The 18,327-nt window shown below is 39.5% G+C and overlaps 1 protein-coding gene across 6 annotated transcripts in view; it reads right to left on the bottom strand.

Moving 5' to 3' along the window:
* RAPGEF2 (Rap guanine nucleotide exchange factor 2) overlaps nucleotides 1-18,327 on the bottom strand; it is a 244,877-nt gene that overhangs the window by 48,651 nt on the left and 177,899 nt on the right. For all 6 annotated transcript variants that reach the window (XM_060147533.1, XM_060147534.1, XM_060147536.1 and 3 more), the window contains one exon: nucleotides 6,572-6,703. In XM_060147533.1, coding sequence (XP_060003516.1) covers nucleotides 6,572-6,703 — 132 coding nt within the window. The remainder of the gene's footprint in view (nucleotides 1-6,571; nucleotides 6,704-18,327) is intronic.

The raw sequence follows: 18,327 nt of genomic DNA, 5'->3' as shown, positions 1-18,327 counted from the left end.
TTTTCTTAACTTTTAAACATCTAACGTATGGTAAGAGATGAAAGATATATTTTACACCATCCCAAAGAAATCATTCCTATCATTTAAATGAATGATATTTAAGTCTTAAATAGAACAAAAAGATTTTCCAATGTGAGTTGGATTAATCTCTCCAAAACTGAACCCACCACCCCATCTGTGTAAACAATCATTAGTTGTTTTCTATTCCTGTTATGTGTATTCCATTGCTTAAGAAACTATTCATAAAATAACATTTATGAAACCAGTAACTTAGAAGGTTATTTTTATTTAAAATAAATACCCATGTTTTAGAGACACAAATGTAGAGTACAAACGTATGGACACCAAGGGGGGAAAGCAGGGGGGTGGTGGTGGGTGGGATGAACTGGGAGGTTGGGACTGACATATATACACGAATATGTATAAAACAGATTAACTAATAAGAACCTGCCGTATTAAAAAAATAAAATAAAATTCAAAATAAAATGAAATACCCATTTTTATTTTAAAATACTACAGAATGCCTTTTAATAATACATCTTAAATAGAACTCAATGAACAAGTTTTTGGGAATCTACTAATTTCGTGAACAATGAGACCCTTGGAGACTGAGTGGAGTCCAAGGTTTAGTGAGCACTGACTGGTCTATGGCGGGTGGGGAGAGGGCTAAACCTGAGTGCGCGGAACCTGGGACGCACTGGATTTACATCCGCTGAATGAACAGACAAAGCAGAGGGTAGTGGTTCAAATCTCAGCTCTAGCGTTCATCAAGAGGCTTTATCAAAGTCGCTGATCCTCTGTAGACCCAGTTTTGTCACCAGGAAGCTGGAGTTACATTTCACCATTCAAAGGATTGTTCTTGGATCGAATATGGGGAAAGAAAGCCAGTTACAGGCCACATTAAAGTCCCTTCCTCAAGGGGACACGTTTCCACCTCTGTGCCGGCACCCCTCTACCCCAGCAATGAGCCTTGCACGCAATTTACACTGGCAGAATTTGCCAAAACCCCCCGCCCCAACACTCTGTTAAATATCCCAACCCCTTACACACTGTAAAAATTTCCCTCAGGCTAACTGCACCCATTAAGTTCTGGCTAAATGGCTCACACGATAATTATAAAAACAGTGATTCTATATTGAATGACTACTGTGTATCTAGCACTACATTTGATGCTTTTAGTGCATAATAATCATCATATCAATTCAGCAAATTAGGATTATTACCACTATTTTCCAGATGAGAAAACATGAAGGGAAACTAAATAAATTGTTCAAAACAAAACAAAACCTAGTAATTGTGCCGGGACTCAAAATCGGGTCCAACCAACACAAACTACTAAATACTTTGCACTATAATACTTCACCCAGTTTTCCAAAAGACTGTCTTCATAAAGAAAATAGTTAAAATATAATAAAGTAATAAAATGTGTCTTGCTTTGCTAAGTCATAAAACATAAAATTTACATTTGTATATAAACATAAAACACTTGCTACTTTCTAGCTTCCACCAAAGTACAATATTACTGAGATAATGCTAGACTTTAAACCCTTTCATTCTCAATAAAGATATGCACACACTTTATATTTAAAAGGTATGTGGGTAATGTGGGATTAACATACACACATCATTATATATAAAATAGATAACAAGGACCTACTATATAGCACAGGGAACTATACTCAGTATTTTGAAATAACCTATAATGGAAAAGAACCTGAAAAAGAATATACATCTATAACTGAATCACCTTGCTGTACACTTGAAACTAACACAATATTGTAAATTAACTGTACTTCAATAAAAATAAATAAATAAAAGGTATAGAACAATGTCATTTAGGCAAAGAACTCCTGTTCTAAATTAATTTACCTTCCACATATATAACATAACATAGATTTAGGTGCACATTACAGCTAAATAGTATTATTCTCAAAAAAAACTATTAATATTCTCAGATCAATGCTGAAAGCTCTATGATTTATTTAAATATAAAGGGACTAAATATAGTTTGTTATTATGAATACAGTTCTTAAAACCAGTTTATTTGGCATTTTTAAGGATATCAAGTAAATGAAGAAACTGAGGAAATATTAAATGCCATAAAGCACTAGTGAAGTGTTAATTTAAAAAAAACAATGTAACTACTACACGTTTATCATTAAGTACTTAAAAATCATTTATGAAAAAACTTTTTGCCTATTAAATATCCCACACCCACACATATCCCCATGTTTAGGAGGGCTGCTTTATAAGTAATCTTGAAACAAACTTTGTGCAGAGTTTCAAACATACGTATGTAACCCAAATAGCACCTGAGTCAGACCCTGATATAAATTTAGGCTAGAAATTTATGTTGAAGGCTAACACTGATGCTAATTTAACTGAGACAACAAAGTGAGTAGGCACTGCAGACAAAGCCATATATATGCATAAACTATGAAAATATATTTGGAAATAAGTATAATGCTTGCATTAAATCCAGTTTGTGTATCATAATTTGTGCTCTTCCTAATTTTACACTAGGAATTTTTTTTTTAATTTCAATATAGGATTTACCTAAAAGAGAAGAACAATTCTTTAAAGCTTTTAATGTAAATTGTTAGGTTTCTTTCCAAAAGCTACAATCCTAACAGGTATAAGAATGTCTATCTATAAATATTATAAGAAAGTCTGTGCTAATTTGATAGGAAAAATAGTTTCATATTTAAATCCCCATATACTCACTTATGTCTTAAATATGTATTTAAGGTATAGACACGTGCATGTTCTCTTCTGCAAATTACCTACCCTTGTCCTTTGAATATCGTTATGCTATGAGTGAAGTATTTTTCTTATAATTTGCATGAGTGAGTTAAAAGTCTGACTTTAAATCTTTGTCTCAATTGCTCTTTTAATTATTAAAAGTTTTGATCATTCATTACACCATTAAGAGTTTGCTAACTCCTGGGAATCCCCGGGCGGTCCAGTGGGTAGGATTCGGCACTTTCACTGCTGTGGGCTCAGGTTCGATCCCTGGTTGGGGAACTAAGATCCCACATGCCCTGTGGAGCAGCCGCAAGTAAGTAAAGTAAAATAAGTAAGTAAGTAAGTAAGTAAGTAAATAAGTACTTTCCAAAAAAGAAAAAAAAAGTTTGCTAACTCTTTATCTGGAATTTAATCTTAATTATGATACGAAGTATGGTCATTAAAGTGGGCCCCCCTCCCCCAAAGATCAGTTACTGAATAATCCATCACTTCATTGATTTGAGGTTTCCTCTATTCCATATTGCATGCTTACACGTGAATTTCGTTTTGCTTGAACTCGGTTCCATCAGTCTGCCTATTTTCGTAGTTGTTTCCAGTCCGCCCAAGTCACTGCTCTGGTAATCACGCCACTTAACCGGGGCCTTACCGTGACTGGAAATTGCATTGTCTCGTGTCACCAGCTTAGGCACTCTGCTTTCTGTCACCAGTAGCCTCCCGCTTTTCAGCTTGCTTTCATTGCCTTCCAAGGCAGCCCTTTTTCAAAACAAGCGTGTTCCTCAGTCTTCCAGGCTCTCTGAGCTTCGTGCCTGGCTCTCACACTCCAGCTTCTGCCCCCCAGTCTAACACCACAGTCCCATTCCTTCCACGCGTCTTTCCTGAAGGCCTACGACTTCCTGGCCCTATTCCAGGCTCTAGAGAGAAGACGAAGACAAGACAGAGAAGTCCCTGCCTCTTGAAGCAGTCATGCTGGGGGACAGACCTAACTGAGAAAGTGACAATCACTTCAATTAAAGTCTAAAAGACCAGCCAGGGACGGGACCAACATGTAGGACCTGCGTTTCAAAGGGTAAGAAGGGAAGAACTCTCTGAGAAAGCGGTCCTTGGAAACGAAGGCCGAAAGGGATCAATGAAGGCCGAAAAGGAGAGAAAATTCTGGACAGAAGGCCTGCAAAAAGAAAGCCCTGCGTTACGAGGAGCCTGGCGTGCTGTGCTGCTCCGTCTGTCTTTCCACTACACTCCTTGAATAAAGAGGCGGTCCCGGGGGAAGCCGAATCTTTGCTTTCCTTGTGCTCACTGTGGAGAAAACTACTTACCAGGGCAGAGGGAAATCACTCTGTATTTGGGGGCACCTACCCAGCTGAGCCTCCGATGCTCTGGTCAATTTGCTCCCCTTCTCTCCAAAACTATGATTCCAAAATGTGTCTCTCCTTGAGACTCTCCACCTGCCAACCCTCTCACTCTGAAAGAAGGAACTCAGAGACACCAGGCAGAAACTCGCTCAACTCCCAAACTCCCCACTCCAAATCCATCATTATATGCCCCTGTTAAAAGAGAGGTTGTTTCTCTTCTTAAATAAGCTAGTGATTCCACCTTGCTCTTGAATTCCTCTCCTCCAACTCTCTCAGAAAAATTATTCAAACTTTTTCTCTCCGGCACATGGCATTCCATGACAACCTCTTTGTATCCGTCTCCTGAGCATTTATACTCGCTCCAATGTGACAGCTTCCTCGAAGTCAGAACTGGATGCACGAGAAAGGGGTCGCCATGGGAGACAGCTGCCCATCACTGGAGCCGCTCAAGAATCAACCTGACTGACAGGAAGAGAGCAGAGGATTCAAACACAAGACTGGTCGCCAAACCAGGCGCATCTGGCAGATTTCTTCTCGCCTTTAGAATTTCTGATTTAAAGACAATAGGGGATCTCTAGTCAATGTTAGTCCTACAGTCAGTAACCAAATCCTTAGTTACATCTATGGATTTTTCCTTAGGAAGGATACAAACTTACCAGGCTACATGCCTGTCATCAAGTTTGAAATGGACAGCTGTGAAACTACTAAAATGAATCAAAATACGCAGGGGTCCTCTTTTCCAACTACACCCCAAGCTAAAGCCGGACTGCAGGCTGCAAACTCCAACCCCCACAGAACTAGGTGGAGTTCTCACCACGGTCTGGATCCTCAGACACCCTGATGGGGGCTGGGGACAGCCAAAGTACCGTCAAGAATCTCCTCACACCCTTCCCCAACCTACCCAAGGTAATAACACATAAAGCTAAAGTTTCCCTCAGAATACGCCTCCATAACGTATACAAACGACTCACTTCATTCTTATTATAAATTTACCTTCTAGCAGGCTCCATTCAGCCTGGAATTACACCCGAAGAACAGCAGGGGTAACTGCTACAACCTCAAGCTGTGTTCCTACTACAGGTCTTTAAAGCACGTGATCATCTCAAAGTGTAGAAGACAAAGGCTCTATCATGATGTTTCAATTAACAGAAGCTAAAGCACAACTTTTACTTCTACTGTTCATTGTTCTATTATAAGGGATACTCTTGAATAAATGTTCAAAAAATCAACTTCTAAAAACAGGCATTATGCAAGGCGGGGGGAATAATTTTACCCTGATCCACCACCTTTTCCTCCTCGAACATTTGAAAATGGGACTACTTCCTACCGATTTAATTACAAGTTAACATTTAATGCCTCAAAGTAGAAACTTGAAAAGTTACTTTAAAGAGCCAGATCATTATGTTTCTTTTTGCAAAATAATAAAAAAAAGTTCTTAATCAGCTAAGAATCTGCAAATAATTGCATTTGTGGCTATCACTTATTAGCCAGTGAGCTCTCCACAACACCTCTGAATTATAGAAAAGTGGGTACCTAATGCCTCCTGAAAAGAAAATTAACTTTCTAAGATCTACTAAATTTAGGACTTAAACAGACATGTTTTGCCCTGATGGTATTCTGTTTAGATACTTTTAGTAATTTTTTAAAAAAACAGAAACTGAGCGCTGCCTGAATGTATCAATGATCCTGAAACACTGTAATATTGTTAGAGAAAGGTTTTATTGCGGCCATCTCCTATCACGATTCCTAAGGAGCCTAGAATTATACTTTGCAAAGTGAGTATTACATTCTTTTTGTTTGAAACCATCTGAAATCCCATATTAGCTGTAACAAAAAAAAAGGATCTTTTTTTGCATATTCCAGTCACTTTTCCTAAATCTGCATTTTCTAAGCCAATGAACTATTCCTTAACAATTAAAATTATTTTGCTTTAAAAACATTTTTGAAATTCCATAATTCTAGTTTTTCTATCCATCACTATCATAAGAATTTATTTGAAACATGTACGTCTATAGGTAATAAAAATAATGCAATAATTCAGTGATCGAATCTTAATAATCTCTTCCTTTTGTCACACCCAAGACTTTATTAAGAAAAACTTAGTATGGAAGCATGATTCTGAAGTTTTCCCCTACAATTTTGTTCAAGAAAGGGTCATCGACCTAGTACACCTACAGTCAAATTAATAAAATATTTACAGTCCGGGGACACATCTCCATTGTAACCACTCCATTTAAAATTCTGGTAACTGGTAATAGCAGAGGCAAATGCATTTAGACTGTAGTTCGACTTCCTAAAACAAACATACAACATACTACATGTCTGTGTGAAGCATAAACATTAACATTTTATGCCCATGTGTGCACATATAACACACACACACATATATTTACCTTTAAGATTCTATCCATGAAAAATCACAGAACTCCTCAGAATACATGAAAATGAAGCAAATGACAAGGAAAACACCTTCCTACCTGGTAGATATCAGAAAGACTGCTGCTTCCAGAATCACTGGTGATGCTACATCCTGAGTGGCTGGAGGAGACGTGAGTCACCTGTGGGTGGAGACTGTCGGCGAGGTGTAGCTTTGTGAAATCTGCAGGAAGCTGGGGAAGGATCAGGAGAAACTGTGTTACAGCTGGAACCGAGAACTCCAAGCAGGCATCTACAAATTGTGTCACACTCTACTCCAGGCCAGGAAAGGTCCTTCATTTTTTAAATTCACCATGACTAAATACTGTCCTATTCACCAAAAATCACAAAATGAATTTGCAAAGTTTATGGGCATTCAATGAGCCTTAAATCATACTAAGTTCAACGCTTAAGTAGGTGGGTTTGGCGGTTAAGATTAACCTGGTGAGCACTGAATCCAATGAGATACAACTTTCAAATTATACACCAATGAGAAAATTAGTCTTCTACTATTTGTCAGCCAGCAAAGTGCAACTTTGTGGCAAGAGACAGCTTAAATAAGAAAACAGATTTGAGGTTCATGTATGCCCAAATGATGTTTAAAGGTTAAAAAGATGAGCATCTTAGAACAAAGTGTATTGTTATACAAGTAACTACACAGGCACTACGGAGAAAACAGGAAAGTATGCTCTCGGAGAACGCAGAGTCGAGAAGGTTATGGACAACATTTACCTATCACAGACACATAGATACTACTTGTTCACGTTTAAACTCCAAATAAAAATTGCGTCTATTGAACAGATTCCCTCAGCATCCCCCAAGTGCTTCTATCACCCCCCATACAGCAGAGAAAATGCACTGAAAAAGGAAACATTCACCCATTCAACAAATATTTACTGAGCCCTCTTCCTCTTACTATGTGCTAGTTAGTGAATGAGGTGCTAAGAAAACGCTGCCCTTAAAATCTTACACTCATAAGTTATTAGCAATTCTTTTGAATTCAAAAAGGGCACTAGGTATCTATAGCATCACACTTAGAAGACACTACTGGCCAATAATAAACCTGACATTTCAAAATATATGCTAACTGACGCCCTGCACACTGATAATATCTTTCTTTCCTGCTGGCATACTGATCCGATTTGGCTGCTGAATAATAAATAATAAAGACTAACTGTTAAAATCAAACTTAAGGAAGAGCTTGCCTTGGCAATACTGCCTTCTCTCCTGGGACCCTCATCCCTCCTCCCCTTCCAAAACCAAGATGCCACTTCACAGTTTAGAGTAAGTCCCACAGGGGACGTGATGCAGGTTCCTGACACCCACAGCCATTCAGATCTGACTCAATAAACAGATTACGACACTTAATAGTACTGAACACACGGATGGACTTGGAAGGCATTGCGCTAGGTGAAATAAGTCAGACAGAGAAGGGCAAATGCAGTGTGACATCACCTACATGTGGAATCTATAAAAGTATAACAAAGTAGTGAATATAACAAGAAAGCAGCAGACTCACAGATACAGAGAACAACTAGTGACTAGTGGCTGCCAGTGGCGGGTGGAGGAGAGGGGTGGGTATGGGATGGGCTCAAGGATGTACTGTACAATGTGGGGAATATAGCCTATATTTTGTAATAACTGTAAATGGAAAGCAACCTTTAAATTGCATAAAAAAATTAAATTAAAAAAATTTAAAAAGTAAAATTATACCCCTTCAGAAAAAAACCCATTTAATATAGTCTGCATAGAAATAATATTTTTAACATCACGGGAGACAAAGTATACAAAGAAAAGATTTAAACGTAAATTTATTGGGGGGCATATAAACAGATGCTAAATAAACAGATAAAAAGGCATATGTTGGAGAAGCTCAGAGAAGTGAGATGTTTATTCAAATGTGTGAAATCATTGCAAGAATGATGCATATCTCACTATGAATGTTTTTTTAACTGATAATTGAAGATGATTTGAAATAGATAAAACTGGGAAAATAACAATTTCCCTGCAAGGAACAGATAGGCGAAAACCCCCAAATTTGAGAATTTATATATTTTATTCACAATGTAGAATAGCGAAATATTTCCAGGATTTCTTCAGGAACAGTCTGAAGACAAAAGTTTGCCAAGCTGTATTTTACTTGTAGCTGAGTGATACATGTCAGATATTAAAACCATGGGTTCAAAGCCAGGATAAACACCCTTCCTCATCTTGGCTACGTTTCGTTGAATGCAGTCACTCACCACAGAAGGCAACTGAAGAACCAAGACTCCATAGCTCAGCGACTTTAAAAGGCATCAGTCGATACATGTACTTACAGAACAATAAACTGATTTCTATTGATTATCTTTTATAGAGATGACTCAGGTCGACATGTGCCACACAGTGTGATTTTTAAAAATTAACTTGAATATGTCAAATAAAGATGTGTCCATCTGATGAATTTTTACTCACCAGACAGTTATTTACTCAAGTCTCGCAGGACAGTGTCCATCAACTGGTCGTCTTTCCTGACTAAATGCACTGTGGGGAAAGCACAGCAGCCTTCGAGCTCTAAAGCTCTAAACAGATTGTGGAGTGTGAACAGACAGTCCACAATCTACTCATCTACGCTCACTTAGACCCACAAAGAGCAGAATTACGTGGCTTTGTTAAGCTAAGAACCACAAAGTCTGTGTGTAAAGAGAAAAGAAGAAACACTTTCATTCTTAAGAATTCAATTCTACTTTAGAAATACTTATTAAGTATCTGCTATGTCAGACACTCTGTTAGGGACAGGAACTATCAAGGTGAATAAGACACCCCCAATTCCAAATGTAAATTCTACTACCTAAAAAGTCATTGTAGTAGGTGTCATGCACAATAGAAAAATAAGTCAAACACTCTGTTTGTTTTTGGCCACGCTGCACGGCTTGCAGGATCTTAGCTCCCTGACCAGGGATCGAACCCCGGTCCCCTGCAGTGGAAGCACGGAGTCCTAACCACTGGACCGCCAGGGAACTCCCTCAAACATAGTTCTTTAAACGTGACTTTTTATCTCCCCACCACCACTTGTGTTCTTTGCAGACAATGAAATGATGTTAAAGTTAATGCCTATAAAATTCAGTATTAGCTAAATATCTCTTTGTACGAGAACAGATGCCATGCTTGAGAAAGCTTCGCATTTTTCCCCATAGATGGGGATGAGAGTCCCGTGATTAAACGCTATCAACAGGCCACGGCGGCCAAGGCTGTGGAATGGGAGGGGTGTGGAGCTTGTCTGCCGCAAGAGAAGAGGGCCTGAAATGCATGGGTGCGGCCCAGCCTCATACTCTGCAGACTGGAGACCTGAGCCCAGGCCTAAGGGAAGCGGCTCTTTCAGAGAGAAACGAACCAGCCGGGAACTGGGAGTCAGGGTGCAAACACAGGCACAGGCACCGCGTTCAACCTCAGGGCAAAAGGGTAACGCCGAACGCTGGGAGCCAGTAACTCACTGTCGGAGCAAAACATACCAAAGCAGGGGGCCACACGCCAAGGACAAAAGACTCACTTGTCCCAGCCTTTCTACGCTTGATCCAGGGCCTTTTTAAGTTACTATCACCATGCTGTTCAATCAAATTTCCGATTAAATGGAGCTGGGAATTATCTTGCGGCTCTAGCCACCACTTATAACAGAAATTCTGCTCAACAATAAGAAAATTTTCTGAAGCTGGGGCTATACGCAGTAGCTACCTGAATAAAATTAAATAATAATTAAATAAATTAAAGGGGAAACTAATATATTTTATACATTTTGACCTTAACACCAATATATTCAATATTTAACAGCAATTCATTACGAACGCAATTCAAGGAAATCTCATATTTTTCTTGTTGTCATTGAAATGCTTTTATTTTCATATTTGATTGTATGAATATATTACTGCTCACATTTTTCCTGGATCAAGCAATCTATATTCCTAAAGACAGGGGCACTTGTGAATCACAATTGTAACAAACTCGTGTCAGGCAAATGACTGAATCACAGGTTCACCAGAAACACTATTAATTACATAAGAAACAACAATGGTAATACGTATTTAAATCAGATTCTTAAATGCGTAAAGTAAGCATAAACAATATTAATCCCAGTTTTGTAAAATCTGGGTATCAATTAAATGATAGCTGGTTTTGTTTTCTTTTTTGGGAGAAACAGGGGTGCTCTAACAATTAGCTTTAAGTAAGAAGTACTAGGGAAGACTTAAGGCTCATATAGGAACAGGCATTTGATAGCCTTTGGTTTATTAATTAATGATTGGCATTCATAAAAGTACCGGCTAATAAATGAACTCTGTTTTGAACATAAATTCAGTGAGTGAGGACGCCTTGAAATCTGACACCGCTAAATAAATACTTTGCTGAACTGGTAAAATTCCTCAAAGTGGTGCTAACATAGTAGAGACCAGGGCATTTCCTTTCTTCCCCTTCCTTCTCTCCCCCCAAAAACTTCTTAGGTTTATGTTTTCCAGCTCTACAAGAAAGGGCTGCTATACCACTGGTAATACATTGGTACATTACACGGTTATGTAATGGAAACACAGTAGAGTTGTATGTCCCATGATGCATTAGCATCGTAGGACTGCTGAGAAATCCAACGGTTCAAAACTAAACAAAACAAAAAAACACTGTCACCATCAGTTGAAATTTACCTCACTAAAAATTTCCCAACGAACCCCAGAATCCCTTTTATTTCAAGAAATTGCTACAACAGAACACACAAGGTTTGGGGTAACGGTTAGAATCTATCCAATCCTCCCTGGCAGTTCACCTTGAGTAACAACAGTACTAAGGTAAACTGAGTATCACACTTAGTGACTGAACACCAGCTCCATGTTAAGACGCAACACTAAGAATTTACCCAAATGAGTGCTGTTCTCCCCAGGTCATCCCTGGAGCTCTGTGAGCGCTTTCCACACTCATATTTTCAGGCTCTGAGGGGAGGAGCTGGTATGTTCCTGGACACATTGCCCATTTTTTCCTGAGGTGCCAGTGAAAATACAGCCTCCTCTATTTCCCATTCATTCATCATTTATTAAAGACCTGTGTGGTGAGGATTAAGTGAACGACTGAGTAGAAAGCACTCAGAGGAGAGCCTGGCACCCAGAACCAGACAGAAGGGTGTCGGCCATGAACCACCACGTGCAGACTCGCGGAAGACACAGGGGCTCCCAGCTGTGCATTCCTGCATCTGGAATCTAGTCTGGATGCCAGCAGGGACGGAGCTGCTCTCAGAAAGGGCCTCAGGGGCCAGTCATCACCCAGCTCCAGACACTGTTCCTTCAGCCACGGTGGGACTCAGGTTGTATTTTAAAAGCAAGTCATATTTTCTCTCTGTGTACACACACACACAGCTTTTCTTTTACTAAAACTGATCTTTTCTAATACGACGAGTTCCGACACGCTCTGACCTATTTCTACATACAGCTTGCATAGGCAGGAATATTATTTGGTAGCTCGTTTTAAAGACCACTTTATACTGTGGTCAACTTTTATTTCTCTACCCCATAATATTTCTTTAGGAACACCAGAAAAAGTAAGCATTTGGACTCCTGAATATTATTCATCAGAAATCATTTTTACTTCTCTCACATCCCATTAAGACGTGCTCAAGACCCAGGACTCATCCTTGAAATAATACTTCATCCATCAGTATTCCACAAAGCAAAGAGAAAGATTTCTGCACAGTATACAATTTCTTTTGTTTGTAAATATACATAAAGGCAAGAAACAAAGCTTTCCCCAAAGGGTCATGAGATAATAATTTAATAAACTGATAGATTTAATAATATTTCTCATTAAAATACATGTAGACATTTTTAAATATTGGTATGACTATGCTTTAAAGGAACGAACGGTTCAACAAAAATTTGCTTTATATTTACTGGAGAAACCTGCCAAAAGATTAGCAATTTGTAAGAACTTAATATTCTCCCAGCTTCCTGGCAGGCTCAAAAGACATAAGTCTCATTGTACATATCAAGTTATCTTCTGTTCAACTTCCTGCTAAGTCAAGCAACCCTGAGCAAGTTGATTAACTTCTGTGCACCTTAGTTTCCTCTGTAAAATGAACGTAACATTGTCCAGTGACTAAATGAAATAACTTGTAGAATCTACCTGCAGCTGTCTCTCTCCCTTTCCATTCCCTCTGCCATTTTTCCATCTTAGGTCAGATAGTTCCCAAATTCAATGGGAAAAAAAAAAAAACTAACTTATTTTTGACACTCTCATACCTAATACCACCATTATAGTACTTTACTTATTATATATATTTCCCCAAAAACTCTACATATTTTATTTTTTAAATATTTTTTGATGTGGACTATTCTTAAAGTCTTTTTATATGTTAGAAATATCTCGTGAAATGTGGTGGTGACCCAGCCCTCTCCCCAGGGCAGAAAGGCTACCCGCATGTTTTTTAGGGTTGGTAACCTATGAATGAACCATAAACTTCCTTGGCTACAGTGGCATGAATTACAATCTGAAATTTAATCCCTACATTTATGAAATAAGGATAAACGGAACACAAACAGAACAACTCGGACCCCTGTTGAGGAAAATAAATAAGCAAAACTAGTAAATTGACTGAAAGGCTGTCAGTCACACGACTGATGTTTTCAAGCAAATACCTTTAAGAAGCCTTTTCTATCGGACATTCATAGAAAGCACTGAATAGGAAACGCATGTGAACTTCACTTCAAAACAGAAAAGTGGAATCCTTTAGTATGAGGAGAAAGTGTATGATCTAAGTACCATCTATTCCAAGATGTAAGGCTGTGTAAGGCAACAGTAAGGTCACCTGCACACCAGTCCTGTTCTTACAAGAATCTCATGAAGTAGGTTATTATTATGACTATTTTTTTTTATTTATTTATTTATTTATTTATTTATTTATTTATTTATTTATTTTTGCGGTACGCGGGCCTCTCACTGCTGTGGCCTCTCCCGTTGCGGAGCACAGGCTCCGGACGCGCAGGCTCAGCGGCCATGGCTCACGGGCCCGGCCGCTCCGCGGCATGTGGGATCTTCCCGGACCGGGACATGAACCCGTGTCCCTTGCATCGGCAGGCGGACTCTCAACCACTGCGCCACCAGGGAAGCCCTATTATGATTATTTTAGATAAGAGGAACTAAGACACAGAAAAGCTATTTGCACCAAGATCACACAGTGAAAAGGTGGCAGAGAGAGATTCCTGGCTGCCTGGCCCTGTACTGAATACACTTAAGCATTGAACTTTACTGTATTTATGGACTTATTGGTTGACTTGAAAACTCTCATGAATACTGATGAAACTCTGAAATGTCTGCTTATATCAATTTACTAATGGAGTTTCTTGTACAAATTTCAAAATCATATAGAAAAACAGTCATTTAAAACAATTTCTCACTTTCATAAAACAAATTAATTAAAACTTTACATCTGCATCTCCAATGTCAACGATTCTGACATCACACTGCCACTTTTTGAGTCATCCAATAGAGTTTTCATTCCTTCTAAGTTGTTTGAGATGCACCACTTTTTGCATCTCTTTGTGATATACTGTGCAACATTAGTGAGGTTGATTTTTCATCGTCTTGTAGGTTCTTTACAAAATCATTTACTATTTATAAGCTAACCTTTAAAATGTTATGGTAGTAACCAGTATTTGCAATTCTGAGATCACATATCCAAGAATCATTATTAAATCTGTGTAAAACTTCTTTAACTCCCTCATCCCACGTTCCACAATATGACCCTTACAACATTCCAAGCTAGCATTGTTTGAGGTCATTACTGCCTTATGTTCCTTACTGAAGAGTACTTTTTCTGTTTAAAAAAAAAAAAAAGGTAAAATGAATTGAGAGAGAACCTCATAACGTAAGAGACAGAAGCAACTCCTTCTCTGGTAGTTAACTCTTGCAGAACGAGATCTTGCCTGACATATTATGCAGTGCCCCTAACATCTGACAATCAGAGGAGAAGTATGTGGGTGCATGCACACACACAAGTAAGTTAGTCAACTAATGTCATCAGCTTCGAAGGACACCTGGCACAGTGAGAACAGTTCTACAAGAAATACCAGAACCACTACAAGTTTGTCCTCTGAAAGACAACCGTAGTTTTTCAAAACGAAAATGTTTATCTGGGACCTAAAATAAAACAAACTATATCATCTTCCAAAGAAATACTGAGGTAGTTAATTAACGTGTATGTATCACCAAAGGAAATGTCCTGTATCACCAAAGGAAATGTCCTGTTGTCTGTTAAAAAACACAGTTTTATGATGGTTTTCAAGTGACAGGCACTCCATTCTCACTCCAAACACACACCCCCCCCCCCATATAATCCCTTTTCCTTTTCAGTTTATTTGCAGCTATCAATAACCAGTGATCTGAAAAGCACACCTTTTTCTGAGGAATTTCAAAAAAAAATGTCTAGATCACTTAGTCCAAGATTTTTTCAATAAAATACATGGCAAATTTTGGCACTGAGTCAGGTAACTGAAAAGTCACCTTCTGGGTAGCACTTCACCTACAGAAATCCTAACCCTATGTGCACGCTCTCCTCACGTGAGGAATAATTCCCCCATTATCTGGGGCACACGTGTACCTAATGAGCAACGTGGTGAACATCTGATGCCTCTTTGTTCCGATACTTATAAAGAGCCCAGATACTGCACTTCACGGACGGAGAAACAGAAGGTCAGACAGCTCAAGTGGCTTGTCCAAAGCTCCCAGGTCCATGGCTCCAAAATCTACGCCCATTGCACTCTGCATCTGGACTCTAGAAATGTGTTATTTGGGGCCATATTCTAAGCCAACTGTGACACCCATCTGCTCCCTGACTTAAACAGGAAATATCCTAAGAAACTTTAATATCACCATAGCTTCACTGTCTAATACAAAAACCAACCCAATAAATATATTTTTTAGCAAAATTGGTGATTATCCATATAGTAATACTGATCATCATATTCTACAGTTACTAAAACTTGAGTTCTCGTGTTTTCCAGGACCACATGGGATTGGTGCTCTGGAAGTGGAGACCCCTGGAGATGGAGGGGAGCCGCTCGTGATAGGAGAAGGCAGTTTCTAGGACCAATTAGACAACTCTGATGAGCTGCAGAGGGACGGTGGGCAGTTATCCCAGCTGTAAGAATGCTCAAGGGAGCGTGAAGTCGGAAATGAGCCTCTAAAGCCAAGGAAAAAGATTCCTATAGGATCCACGGATGATCCTAAGCTGCCTTCTTTTCGAACAAAAATAAATAGTTGGTTTGGAAAGAAAGCCTCACTCAGAATTAAAGACATGACCCCACAAGTAATGTTTAACTCTTTAAAAAAAAGTTATAAAAGCCACGTGACATCCAAACACAAATGCACTTAGGTCTCCATACAATAAAATGCCCAAAAATGGCTGAGACTGGAGAGCTATTCACCAATGTCCTCCTCTTCCAGGGAGTACAGCTGGATTGCATTTCCCAACTTCCCTTACAGTCACATAGGTGCCCATACAACTGACTTCATGAACAAACAGAAGTGATGGATGCTGTGCCTACGCCCTGCTTATATGCATCTTCCACAGACCCGCTGAGACCTTCCCCTTGCATCAAGAGTCTCTGTCGGAAGACAACAGAAGCTTTGCGCCGAAGGTTAGACAACTGAGCCATAACGTGGAGGGGCCTGGATCCCTGCTTAGAGGAAAACTGTCCACTAAGTGATCCAGAGTACTTGCTTCAGATCTTATGCAAAAGAGAATAAACTTCTATTGTATTTGAACCCTTGTGTTTTGCTTGGTTTTGATACAATGGCTAGCATTATCTTAACTCATACAGATACAAGTATGATGATACTTTTTTGTGACCTGTCTGCAAAAAACCTTCCACAGTGAAATTCTCAGTTCCTTAAGGAGAAGTAGGTAGGGCTCTGATGACACCCTGATCTCACAGTGCTGTGTGCAATTTGGATAAAATCAACATTAGAGCTCCTTTAGTCAGTCAAACACATTTATTAAAAACCCACTTTATGCCAGTATGCCAGGCACTGGTCCCAGTTTTCTAAGCCAGCAGCAAGTAAGATAAACTCCCTGCTCTCACGGATCTTACAAATAGCGGGCAAGATAAATAATAAAAGATTAACGAAGAAAACTGTCAAATAGTGATAAGTGCTGCATTCAGCAAAGATTAAAAGAGACTGATGTGACAGAAGGATGACTGGGGGGACTTCCCTGTGGGTCCAGGGCTAAAGAATCCGCCTTAGAATGCAGGGGACACGGGCTCGATCCCTGGCCAGGGAACTAAGATCCCACATGCCACGGGGCAACTAAGCCCGCGCGCCACAACTACTGAGCTTGAGTGCCTAAACTAGAGCCCGCGTGCCGCAAACTATAGAGCCCACGCACTCTGGAATCCGCACGCCAAATCTACAGAGCCCACGCACCCTGGAGCCTGCGCACCACAACTAGAGAGAGAAAACGTGCACGCCACAACTAGAGAGAAGCCCGCACACCACAACGAAGAGCCCACGTGCCGCAACGAAAGATCCCACATGCCTCAACAAAGATCCCGTGTGCTTCAGCTAAGATCCAATGCAGCCAAAAATAAATAAAATAAATAAATCTTTAAAAATAAAAAAAGGGATAGCCAAGAAAGACTGAAGATGTTGACAATGTGATGAGAAAACTGGTTTTTATATTCTCAGTTATCTCCTAAAGGGATAGTTTCAATCATACTACTTTATTAGATATATATATACCATTTTACTAGGTATATATATATATATATATATATACGCACACATACACCTTATAGATCTATATCTTATACACACAGACATACATACAAACTTTATATATTAACACATACTTATATTTCATATATTTATGAAGCGTATGTTATATTTATATTTGCCTTTGTGCAAAACTGAGAGAAGTCTAGTATATCCCTAAACCGAAGGAATCCAATTACTAAACGTTTTATGAAAAATTATTGGGCTCTTCATGCAACTTCAAAATGAAATCAACTAAGTATCACAGTACCTTAGGAATCAAAGACAGTATAAAACAGATTTGGATTTGTTCACTGTCCTATGAGTCGGAGAGCACTTAGTCAAATTTCAAGATGCAAAATATTACACAATGGAAATATAAGGCTTCCAAAATAATTATTTGTCCTCCAAAAGTACCACTTAATAGGTTCAAGGGAAAATTAAGTCTAGAAGCCACCTACTCTGTCAACTGATTTTGAGTACAGTACTCAAAAATTTATTGAATAGACTGATTGCTCAGGAAAAAAACATTTCTATTGCAATGTAAGCTATACTCTTTTGAAAAACAGGAATTCATGGGGCTTCCCTGGTGGTGCAGTGGTTGAGAGTCTGCCTGCCGATGCAGGGGACACGGGTTCGTGCCCCGGTCCGGGAGGATCCCATATGCTGCGAGCGGCTGGGCCCGTGAGCCACGGCCGCTGAGCCTGCGCGTCCGGAGCCTGTTCTCTGCAACGGGAGAGACCGCAACAGTGAGAGGCCCGCGTACCGCAAAAAAAAAAAAAAAAAAAAAAAAAAAAGAATATGTCACACAGAGATAAGTAATTTGAAAATTAATAAAGCAGGACACGGGATATAGAGGGTAGGAGGTCTCACTGCTAAGGGCTAAGGTGTCCTCTGAGCAAAGACCTCAGTGGAGTGAAAGCCTGCACCCTGCAGGTACACATGGGGAAACAGGGGTCCCACGTACAAGGCCATCAAGGGCACAAGCCGAAGACACGGTGGCCTTGGCGTGTTTTAGGAACAGCTAGGAAGTCAGCACCTGCCCTGAGAAGCCCAGAGG

Source organism: Lagenorhynchus albirostris, chromosome 4 (assembly GCF_949774975.1).
Source record: "Lagenorhynchus albirostris chromosome 4, mLagAlb1.1, whole genome shotgun sequence".
Classification (NCBI taxonomy): domain Eukaryota; kingdom Metazoa; phylum Chordata; class Mammalia; order Artiodactyla; family Delphinidae; genus Lagenorhynchus; species Lagenorhynchus albirostris.
This window is presented reverse-complemented; position numbering and strand designations above follow the sequence as displayed.